General features: G+C 40.5%; 1 protein-coding gene across 1 annotated transcript in view; it reads right to left on the bottom strand.

The window, feature by feature from the left end:
* The window catches only part of LOC124272761, a gene marked incomplete at its 3' end in the record, with an annotated part of 100,230 nt that overhangs the window by 69,904 nt on the left and 17,524 nt on the right, over nt 1-12,802 (bottom strand). The window contains exon 2 of the mRNA XM_046707963.1: nt 7,285-7,399. Within this exon, the coding sequence (XP_046563919.1) occupies nt 7,285-7,391 (107 nt within the window). The remainder of the gene's footprint in view (nt 1-7,284; nt 7,400-12,802) is intronic.

The raw sequence follows: 12,802 nt of genomic DNA, 5'->3' as shown, positions 1-12,802 counted from the left end.
ATTATCTTCTTTGAGATTTTGCTTATGATTATTTTCAAATTGAACTTCATATTTAATTGAACAGTAGTTTGCAGAATACAATTGGCGTCGTGACAAATTTTAATAGGACACTCATAACATTTTGGATGACAATCGGACACTCTTCCAGAAAATTGAATTCTTGATTTTACTACTTATTTCCACACCAGTAGTCTTGGTGCATACTTCTTGGAATGTATTTTTAAATACTTCGTGATATCCAGGTGTGTTGCTGCCAGAGGAGAGCACATGTGCGTGTATATCTCCCCGGTAAAACGTGGTTAAGTGGTGGACGATGCTCACTGACATGCTACCACGATCTGCGCAATGGGCACTGTCTTCCACGAGGCTAAGGATGATGCAATGGCTATGATCTCATGTGGCCGCAGTGACCCGCCATGGGACAGACAGGCTTAATAGTCTTGTTTATCCATGCAGCCACCATACTCTTGGTTATGTCTGTGTCAAACTGATCCTGACAAAATAACCAAAGCCTGCGATGCCCTCGACAAAAAAGCATCTGTCTTGTCAAGATACAAATCTTACCAGAGAAGGTATCTTTCAGACACAGTGACAATAACTTCAATGCTTATAACATATTCTTAGTGAAAAATGTCAATTCATATCCTAAAAGAAAATTACGCATTATTCATCGCCGTGGAAATGCATTTGAATGGACACAGGGCAACGGTGTTGTTGACACGGCGGACTGACAGGCTTCCCAATATAGAGGGATTTTACAGCCGCTTCTGTGTATTCAAGGAGGGTTGTGAGAACACGTCCGTTGTGTCTGACTGTTACACTCACAGTGAAACCATGGACTGACTGAGTTTGGTTTTACGCCGCTTTTAGTAATATTCCAGCAACATCACGGCGGGGGACACCAGAAATGGGCTTCACAAATTGTACCAATGGGGATTCGAACCCGAGTCTTCGGCGTGACGAGCCAACGCTTTAACCATTGGGCTACCCCACTGCCCCGTGAAACCATGGAAGTAATATCAGCTGTTACTGTACCGTGGCACACAGTCAGTGCTGTCACAAGTGTGATCTCTGCATTGACACCCCTGGTAGCAATGCTCGGGACTACATTGTGCCGGCGAAACATCTTTGCTCCATGGTTCACATACAGTACCATAGATATCAAGTAATTCAATTGTATAAATGGCAAGTTCATATAAAGGGACAACTTCTGAGAATTCTGTAAACTAGATATTTATATTCAAACTAATGCGGGGCGGTTGGGTAGTCTGGTGGTTAAAGCGTTCGCTCGTCACACCGAAGACCCGGGTTCGATTCCCCACATGGGTACAGTGTGTGAAGCCTATTTCTGGTGTCCCCCGGCGTGATATTGCTGGAATATTGCTAAAAGCGACGTAAAACCAAAACTCACTCACCCACTCAAACTAATGACTATTGCCTCGGAGACTTGTGCAGGTCTCACAGTGAGGCTGAAGCAAACGGTGAAGTTCTTCCAGACACAGACACGAAGACGGGTTAGAATTGATCTTCAGCAACCCATGCTTGTCGTTAGAGACGACAAACGGGATCGGATGTCAGGCTCGCTGACTTGGTTAACACATGTCATCGGTTCCCAATTGCGTAGATCGATGCTCGTGATGTTGATCACTGGATTGTCTGGTCCAGATTCGTTTATTTACAGACCGCCGCAATACAGGTGGTAATTGCTGGGTCCGGCGTTAAACACCAACCCACCAATCTTCCAGAAAACACTTCTGATACCTCCCGGTGAATATTAACCTGAAATTAGATAAACCAGCCAACGAAGTGGCATACCCAAGTAGGCATGAATAAAAGCAATCAAAACAACTGTAAGTTACACCTACCATGTCAAATATCCCTGTTAGCTTTTAAACTATATGACTCATTTAAGATATAAAATATCAATAGTTGTGACACCTTTTTTTAAATATTCCCAACATGTCTTAATAGTGTAGAACACATAATATTTATAAACACGAGACCTGTTAATAACAAATAGTATGAGTTATTCTCTCAATGTCATTTAATGAAATGGTATATATAATTTATTTCTTAGTTACCACCGAATTTGAATGTTGTTGTTCTATATTTTACGCAATGTATAATATGTCTTATGTCATGTGGTCTGGATAGATACTTAGTTCGATAGATAGACAGATTCATATGTATGATCAAATTCATGTTTCAAAAAGTCAGATGCGTATTTTTATCTTAGGTTCTGCCATTGTTCAGTTAACATTTTGAAATCCTAAAAAGTGTATATTTTATCGATAACAACCGTTATCAGCGCCCTGCTCCAATAAGCGCCCCTGCTCCAATAAGTGCCCCTAGCAAACACTTAGGTTTTAAATAGGTCCCTAATTAGGCAATCTTCTGGCTGACAGGGCCGCGTAGTACGAGGTTTAGGGGTCATGTGCGTCGTCATTGTAGAAGCCAACGTACACGTACACAATTGAAACATGTATTCGCGACGTGTGGTTCTTTTATATTGGGTGAATGAGTTAAGTTTTACGCCAGACTCAGCGATATTCCAGCTTTATGGCAGCGGTCTGTAAATAATCGAGTCTGGACCAGACAATCAAGTGATCAACATCAAGGATCTTGATCCTTGTAGATATATTGATTGATGTTTGTTGACAGGTGTTGAAAGTCCAATGTAGACGACGACTCTTAAGTAGTCGGTCTTGAAACGTCGATGTTAGCAGAAAGATGAGCATAAATGCAAAGTTGTTCCCCCTCATACATCTCAACAACCATCCCTTATATACCTATTATACAGTTCTGGAGAATTCTTGCAAAAGCCATGTCAAACAACGATCATCTAGAAATCGCTGACAGCTTCGATACCATAAGCAAATCAAACAAAGGGAGGCAACTCCCCAACCAACTCTTAACAGGTGAAATTACATAGCCTAAGCTCAAAGTGTGAGTTCAAATCCACACTTAGCGCTTTAAACTTTTGTGACCCATATATAAAAGTTAATGAATATGACATTATAATTAACAAAAACACATCCTCATAACACTGTATTGTGTACATATGTATGATCAGTAGATTGATTTTAGAATTTGACTTTTCAACTTTTCCACTTGGATGTCTCCGCCCGGAGAGCGGAAGGTCGCGGATTCGATCCCCGACCGCGTCATACCAAAAGACGTTAAAATATGGTACTTGTTGGTCCCTGCCTGGCGCTCGGCATTAATGGGTACAACAAGGACTGGTGTCTGAGTGGGGTATTCATGCTTCACTTCGGCATGGTATCTCAGTAGGCTAGCACTATAAAACCAGCTTCAGTCTGGGCTAGTACAAGCAGCCGCACATACACATATTCACGCATGCACGTCGTCATATGAGCGAAATATTCTCAAGCACGACGTTAAACCCAATTTCACCTCACCTCACCTCACCACTTGGATGTCACTTTTGAAAACAGCATCAAGAGGTCGGTAAGATTAACTGTATGGCATAGAAAATAAGCCTACTTTTCACTATGTCCATTGTTTTCCGCAATAAATCATGATCGAAGTAGTATACATCAAAGCAGTGTGAAATCTTGTCTTCGCACAGGAGTCGAATTTGTGTGCCTGGACGATTGTTGCCATTTTCGAAACAAACATGCCCAAACAAATCTAAAAATGGAATACTCGATCGTTTATATTTCGCTTGCTTCTAAAACTGGTCTGTTTAAAATGAGTGAGTGAGTGAGTTTAGTTTTACGCCGCACTCAGCAATATTCCAGCTATATGGCGGCGGTCTGTAAATAATCGAGTCTGGACCAGACAATCCAGTGATCAACAGCATGAGCATTGATCTTCGCAATTGGGAACCGATGACATGTATCAACCAAGTCAGCGAGCCTTACCACCCGATCCCGTTAGTCGCCACTTACGACAAGCATAGTCGCCCTTTGTGGCAAGCGTGGGTTGCTGAAGACCAATTCTACCCCGGATCTTCACGGGCCGTATGTTTAAAAGATTGTAATCATTATATTATAATAGAACGTAACTGAAATATGGATTCAAACGTTGTAGCTTTATCAGACAAAGACATAGCAACGATTTCGTAGCTTGGAGAGTTGGTGTTATGATTGGCGGGGTTTAACCTCCTCCGTTAACCACTGACACTTGGCCATCAGACGTTGATTCTGTCGATAAATGATTTATATAAAAATGCGTTATCAAATCCAAATCTTGCTCTTACCTAAAGATATGAAGGAAAGTGTAATGTACGTAATCTCTATGGAATACATACTCCATGACTTTAACACCGGTAATTTTGGTCACCATTACAATGGTAGTCCCTCCTGTAACGCCTGTATCCACATAACAGAAAACACCTTTAACTGGCTTCCTGTATTAAATGGTAACATACCGAATGGAGATTTGGACTGGAGCTGGTCTTCAGTATCCCATGCTTGTTGTAAACACAGAACGCAGCACAGAGCGAAAAGGAATATCCAGTCCTGACTATGCTCAGAAATAAAAGAACTGTGAAATAAATGTGATCAAATGAAAATCAGTTTGGTACCATGTATTTGTGAAAAGGGATCACGTTTACACAATTTGCCGAGAAATTATTTACTGTACGGCAGTATGTACAGGCTTACTCAACAATACTCGTGACATGCAACTGCATTTGTAAACAATCCAGGCAATACGTGGAGCAGATTCTAAATTTTGAACTGTATAGAAATTTAGATAATGCATTGCTTACAAATAAAGCAAGAAAAATGGGACTAAACATTTCTTTTGCAGTTGATTCAGCACAGACAATTGAGCCGCCTATGATGAAACTCGGGGCATTCAGTCAGCCAGCAGAGAAGCGTCGACCCCTTTGTGCGTATGTTTGTATATATCTGAACTACAGTTCTCAGTGTCGAATTTCATACACTGAATAACTACAAAATTTAGGTAGGGAAGCGTCTTGGTATAGCAAAGTGTTTGCCAGTGGTATTTCATGTTTTCCCAAATGATTGCAGAAACAAGTGGTGTGCAGTGTATCACTGTTTATTTCCAGAGAGTAGACAAGACATCACATATGAGTGGTTAGGTATGACACAAGATTAACTATCTTTGTAATATTGATAGTTGTTCTGGATTTAACAAAACCAGTAAAGACTATTTTAGTCATAAGTATATTTCATTGCTCTTTGGCTTTTGACAATGACGTACAGCCCTTGCAGATGTTGTCAGCACACTTATCCATGCTTCCTTTGGATGAAGTAGAGCCTTTACTGGCGTAGCTGACACTGACGAAGCCGCCCTTTATTTTTTCACCAATCTGTAAATAGCAAAACATAGACATAGTTTGAGACGTGGTCTTTATAGCAGGTTTGTTGTTTTTGTTTGTTTATTTTGTTTTTTTCTGTTTGTTTGGGTTTTGTTTTGTTTGTTGTTTGTTGTTGTTGTTTTGTTTTTGTTTTTGTTTTGTTTTGGGTTTATTGGGGGGTATACAGACGGAGTAGTTCTGATTTGAAACTTCTGACTGACCATTGAGAATCGAATTACGTACAAAATTCAGATTGTCCAAAGATGCAAGTCATTTAGTAATTTGGATTTGGTGCGAGGTTTGGGCAACTTGCTTGATTGCGTCTCATCTGTCCTATTAAGGCACGGTCGTCGCTGATTACTTACAGGAGACACTGGGACAGTATTCCTGAGTGCTACATTGAAACTGAACACGAAATAAAACAGTTGAACAAAATAAGCAGTTTGGAGTGAATCTATTCAATTAACCTAATAAATATTATAATGCGTGTTAGTTATAGACATATAGAACGTATAGACATACTGTTGTTGCATTTGAAAGTACTGGTGCCAGTTTTTGATGTATTGAGAATGTCTTAATGAACTCATTAACACCACTCGCCTGTTTGCAGATTGCCATCCCATATCTACACCAGGTTGCAAAATGTTCGCAGTTACTTGTGAAGAGACTATACCCTTGTCTCCCCACTCGGCTGAGTGCATCCTCCACAATCTGAGGCCTACTTTTGGGACTGAAAAGAAAACAAAGGAATATCAGTGTCCGTCTTCCGATTTTTAATTTATCTGTTTGCTTTGCACTGTATAACTCTGACGATTTAAGCAGATTATTTCCATGAGAATAGCCATCACTCGTCAGAGATATGACAAACTACTCACAAATGTGACCAGCTAAGCAGATTGTTTGTCGTTCAACTGCCTTTTGCCTTTCGGAGCAGGAAGAATAGACATCTGCTTTCCAAGTGTCAGTCTGACTTCGCAGCCTTACCCTGTTAGTCCCTGTCGGACTCTGTATAAACTGTTCGCCCTGTCTCACATAGTTGTATTGCGTAAATAAAAACACCTACTCTTTATTTGACACATGTTGACTCACAATTTGATGACTATGTCACTCTACTAAAAATATGACCATCTATGCAGATTATTTCTATGAAAATAGCCGCCACTCGCCAGGCATATGTCAAACTACTCACAAATGTGACCAGCTAAGCAGATTGTTTGTCGTTCATCTTGCCTTTAAAAGCAAGTAGGATAGGAAAGGAGGGGAAGGGCCAACAGACAGTCGGAAAGGTGCGGACAGACCAGCAGAAGGCAATGTGTGGAGGTTACATCCAGTCCGCTATGTCGGGTAGATTCTTTGTACGACTCATGTTGTACGGATACTGCCAGAGGTGTTACACCTCATAGTACCTTAAGGCACAGAAAGTTCTGTTTTTAAGTTGACCTTTTTTCTCCTCAAAGCAGAAGTAATGTCGGAGTTTAAGAACTCATTATACCATAAAGCAAGGATAGCTAGAGGCATATGACTAAATGTACATGTAGAATATGAGGAATACACAAAAATGATAATAATATCATCAGTCATCTGATTTAATCAAGTTAAAATGGTTCATGCAAAATATGAATCTGCTTCTAAAGTTTGGGAACCTCCAGGAATATGTGATTTGTTTCGGTTCTATTCCATCTGGCGTGTACAGATTAGTGTAGAGATGGAAAAGGGGATATGTTTCCTTCACAGATGTAGGGTGAGCTAATGCTGCCAAGTCCCCATTGCATTTCGGGCAATAATCTTTACTCCCTCAAACTAGGGATCTATTAATTCTTAAGGGGTACGTTATTCTTACTGAGGACACTGGTGGATTTTAAACATTATAGAAATTAACTCGGCTCCAAATGTCAGCAGTGAACTTGTGTTATGACAACACCATACCGTTTGGTCAAACCACTTAATGTTTTATGATTTATCTTTAATACTAGACAAAACGATCAAGTACAAACGTGATCTCCGAATCCAGGCTGTTATCAATGTAGAACCTGCACTGCTGAATCACATCGCTGAGTCGCTGTTTCAGAACTCCTTTATTCTTTGTCTGGTGTACCACCATTCCGTCACCTGAAATTATCCAAACATTTAGATATGGCATTGGAAAGAGTAACTTCGTTTCCAAATATGTCAGTTCCATGGCCGTTAGTAGTAGGAGTAATAGCGGTTTTGGACCAAGTCCAACAAAAGCCTCCGCCTCTTAGCTCTTAGCTCTTGCTACCATTGTATCTACTACTTTTGAGCCCAAGTTGATTTCCCGCCCTATAGAAAGAGAGAAAAGTAGTAAAATGTCCCCGGCAGCCACAATTCCCCAAGGGAGAAAGAAAGATGATGTTGCGCTTCTCCCAAGGGGAATTGCATCGGCTGCCTTTCTCTCGCCATGAGAGTGCCCCACTAAGGGATACCTTACCGAAACACCTCACATCACACAAAGTTGCAAGGAATCCACTGAGGCAACGGTGGGATACGAACCCACATGTATAGCTCGCGCAAACTATACATAATGGGCCGCACCACTCAACCGATTGAGCTACCGGGGGGACTTAGCTGAACAATCTCGGATTAACGGGTCTATCCTGAGATAGCACTTTCCTGATCACGTGACACTATGTCGTGTTGACAGGAGGTAACATTGTGTCGTACGGTACGATCAATAATTCCTGTCTAACGAGTCCTCTGCCTGGCTCATCCCTCAAGTAGTACAAGTTCGGCTCGTCTGCTTTGATGTCCACTTTATCTATGTTGTAAGTTTTGACTGACCATATTGGGTCAGTGGCTCGCTTACGACTATCACCCTCATGTTCCCCCGGCTGGTATAGATATCTAACTAGGGCCCTATCTGGTATCTGTTTCTCCTTCCCATGCAATGGAGCAGCCGACTCTGCCACTATTGATTTTAGTTTGATAGCGTCTGCCGGTTTCTTGCCGGTGAGACGGGTGACTTCATGGTTGATTGCCGACACCACCTTATGTAACCTCGCGACCCATTCAGTCGATCGCTTCCCGGGTTGGCCATCTCCCTAGCATACTGATGTCCAAATAAGCGCTCAGCCAAAGTCCTATTAAATCTCTCAACTATGGCTTGGCTGCGATGGGCTCCGGCCGTGCCACGCCTGACCTTTGTATCGTGTTTGGCTAGCAGTTGTGACACAACACCCATGAACTCCCGCCCGGGGTCAACTTGCAGCTCTGTTGGCCACGTCAGCGACTGCGTTTGTATATGCGTTCGAATCCTCTGGCTACCTGGGCAGAATCTTTCGCGGTCAAGGGTTCGGCTTCCTTGTAGCGACTGGCTACATCCACTACGGTTAAGGCATACTTGTACATCTTGTCGTGTGGTAGGAACAGTAGGTCTGCCTGGTGAACGCTATTGGGTATGTTAATACCAAACTTCCTTCTAGGCACGTAGCGTGGTGGTGGCAAATAGATCTGCCACAGGACTTGTTTTTCAAGCCACGCTTTGGCCTCCTTCGGCGGTACTCGCGCAATTTTAGCCAGCTTATCTACAGCTCTAGCTCCTTTCCAGTACCCACGCGGGCTATAGTAAATAGCCTCAAACTTTCTCTGGTTCCGTGACATGTCGCCCCGACAGGGTATATCCTGTTTATATATACCTATGTTCTTGGTTCAATTTTCTCATGCCCGTAGGCGTACGTGTTTATCCCATCAATAGCTATCCAACGCTTAGTGTCCATAGGCGACAGGGACGTCTTGTTTATAGACGGGTTCCGCTTGAGACAGTTATGTGATGTAAAACGTCAACTAGAACAAGACCGCGACACGCGGACAGCACTATATAAGAAGTACCATAGAGCTTTCAATGCCGTGGACGGGACTGATACTGCCCTAGATTCGGTCCTCGTAAGTTGGCTTTCTTCAGGATACTAAAAAATAGCTGACACACAGTGATTGAAGTGGAATATTGTCCAAAAACTAAATCCACTAATGGCTAAAAGATGCACATCATCAAAATCGTGTTCGGCCAACTCGTCTCTTGCTAGGCATCACTCAGCAAAACAGTCATGGATGCTTGGAGATTGCGTAAAGTCAACAATTATTGAGGATTAAGTTGGTTAAGAAACGTAAAGATCGATTTCCTCTTGTTCGGTAGAAGAACAAATAAATACATAGAGAAGAGCGTTATCATGCAATGCAATACAATATGAATATTATACAATTGATAAAATATACCAGGAACAAACTTGAGACACCCCGTCAGCAAGTCAAGTGGAATATGTCTCAGTAGTGTATGGTTCCTGTCAGTTAAGAAAATCAGGATCCTGACACAACTGTATGAGCTACTTTCGCCTTGCAGGAAGCCTCGTCCTTGGTCGTGTCCGTATCAGTTATTTATCCTTGGTTGGGAACAGGCAAATCAGGCTGGAGGTAGTTGTCAGTTGCCTCTAACGAATTTGTACAAATTATCACACTTGTGTGTTTAGAGCTGTTAAATATCCTGTGTTTTTAATTAGGAATATAGTTAGTTAGTTATTTCCTCTATTTAACGTCGCACGCCCAACTAATGTATTTCGGCGATGGGGTAGTACACTTATTCAGAAATCAGGGGAAACAAAAAATAGAAATTTTGAAAGAATGGTGTTATTAAGAAATGAGGGGAAACAAAAAATAGAAATTTTGAAAGAATGATGTTACTACCCCAAAAAAAATAAAATAAATAAAAACTGAGTATTAAGGGAAATTTAATGGGAGGCCGAATTTAAAAAAGTAAAAAATATGAAATAAGTAAAGAGTAATAGAGATTTGGAATTTTATATAGATGTAGTATAATAAACGGTTATTGTACTTTGTTAGTATATTTAAAACATATTTATTAAGTGAATAATGATGAACATATAAAAGGTTACAAAATGAAGTTGATAAAAAGAGAAAACTGATTTGAAAAGTTAAAAGAACATTTATGCATATTTATAAAAAAAAAAAATGGTAAAAAGTGGTAAAAAGTGGAATTATTATATTTTGAGCAGTAAAAGATAGTGTGAGCTATTGTTTCAGGAATTTGGCAAGTGATACATTTGCCGTTTGGATGTAGGTTGATTTTGTGTAGATAGTGATTAAGATTGCAATTTGCTAATCTTAGTCTGGTTATGGCAACATCAGTTCGGCGTGTTTATTGATAATTTTTACATTTTGTATTTAGTGTTTGTTGAATTTGGTAGAGTAGATAACGTTCCTCTATTTTTTGCCAGTTATAATTGAATTTATTTATTATTATATTGTTAACTTTGTTTGTTAGGTCTGTTTTGGAGTAAGGTATGTTTATTTTGTTTTTTGAGTGGAGTCCAAGTTTGGCAGTTTGGTCTGCCATTTCGTTGCCATGGACTCCGATCTGTGACGGGAGCCAGATAACATGAATTTGATTATTTGTATTTTGGTGGTATAGTATTCTTCTGTATATGTTATTTATTAGATCTGGTCTTTTTGTTGTAGAGTAATTATTGAGAGCTTGTATGGAGCTTAAGGAATCCGTAAAATGCAGATAGTGGTGTTTGTTTGGTCGGATGTTGTTTGCAAGGCCTGAACTATGCATATGGCTGCGAGTTCTGCTGTGTAGATACTGGAGTTTACTGGGAGATAATAGGATTGTTTGAGGCTTTTTTGGAGGGTGTATGTAGATACCAAACCAGGATTACCAGTTTGGTCCTTGGATCCTTCAGTATAAATGTGAAGATTATCTTGTGGATGATAATTTTGTTGTATAAATTCTTGCACTGTGAATTTATTCAAGGGATATTCCTGGAAAGGCTCCAGTTATTCATTTAAGTGCTTGGAATTGGATGGAACTAAGTTTGTTTTTATGTGTTTGTGCCATATCTTGTAATATTTCGCAGCCGTAGAGTAAGTTAGATTTGATGAGTGATAATTATATAGTAGTAGTAATGTTTGTTTGTTGCTACCCCATTTACTATGTATTAGATATTTAATAATGTTGAGATCCGACTTGCATTTTCTTTGTATGAACTGAGTGTGTTTGTTCCACGTTAAGTGCTGGTCCAGGATTAGACCTAGAAATTTTAATGTAAATTTTGCGGTATTTTTTGTTTATTAATATAAAGATGTACGTTTTGTTTTCTTCCATGTTGTGCTTTGAATACTACAGTTGTTGTTTTGGTGGTAGAGAGTTGGAACCCCCATTGGTTGGTCCAGTTTTCAATATGGTTAAGTGCAGCTTGACTTTGTTTTTGTGCTTTGTGTATATTTTTTCATTTACCCATATTGCTCCATGGTCGTCAAACTGGGATTTGTTTATATTTTTCCTGAGGTTGTTGAATATACCATCAACCATAACATGACCGCCTCCGTGGTGTAGTGGTTAGAGCGTCCGCCCGGAGAGCGGAAGGTCGCGGGTTCGATCCCCGACCGCGTCATACCAAAAAAGACGTTAAAATAGGGTACTTGTTGGTCCCTGCCTGGCGTTCGGCATTAATGGGTACAACAAGGACTGGTCGGCTCGGAGTCAGTATAATGTGTCTGTGTGGGGTATTCATGCTTCACTGCGGCATGGTATCTCAGTGGGCTAGCACTATAAAACCAGCTTAAGTCTGCGTTAGTACAAGCAGCGCACATACACATACACACGCATGCACGTCGTCATATGAGCAAAATATTCTCAAGCACGACGTTAAGCCCAATTTCACCTCACCTCACCTCATCAACCATAACATTGAAGGGGGTAGGTGAGATGATACTTCACTGGGGTGTGCCATTTTCTAGTGTATAGTTTGGGGAGATTTGATGGTCTATGGAGACCTTAAAGTCTCTGTCTGTTAGAACGGCTGATACCAAATTTTGAAGTGCACCTTCTAAACCTTTTTTTGTTGTAATTATTGGATGACACCCGGTCTCCAGAGCATATCAAAGGCCTTGGAGAAATCCTAAAAGACTGCAAGTGTGTATTTTTTGTATTCTGTACAGTTCTGCTGTTGTATTATATAGATTTTGTGTTTCAAGATATGGTGTGAGGCGGTTGTTAACCAGACCCTCCATGGTTTTGTGTATGGGTATGATAAGGGAGTGTTTCAAGGCGTTTGGTGTTTGACCGTTTACCAAAGCTGTTTTAGTAGTTGGTTTATTAATGGTTTGGGGGCGTTCTTTAACATGATATAGCTGGTATTGTATTGACCTGGGGCAGTACCTTTTAGGGGGTTGATTACGTTGTAAAGTTCCACTTCAGTAAAAGGTTTATTGTAGGTTAGATGCGTTTGGGTTTTTTGTGCGTTGCAGGCTGCTGCTTTTTTAGATTTGTTTTGAAATTGTTGACTGTAATTTGCAGTTCTGCTAACTGAAGCAAATTGGTTGGCGATGTTTTCAGCTTTTTGTTGTTTGTTTCTATTGTTTATAGTTTGAATATGTTGTTTTATATTTTTATCCCTCATTGAGTTATTTTTTTCCAGACTTCTCTGGAATTTGTTTTGAAGCTTAGGTTGCTGTAGAAATTGTGCCAGTCCTGGTCTC

This window comes from Haliotis rubra, unplaced genomic scaffold (genome assembly GCF_003918875.1).
Source record: "Haliotis rubra isolate DU_JTF1 unplaced genomic scaffold, ASM391887v1 Scf1724, whole genome shotgun sequence".
NCBI classification, from domain to species: Eukaryota; Metazoa; Mollusca; class Gastropoda; order Lepetellida; family Haliotidae; genus Haliotis; species Haliotis rubra.
This window is presented reverse-complemented; position numbering and strand designations above follow the sequence as displayed.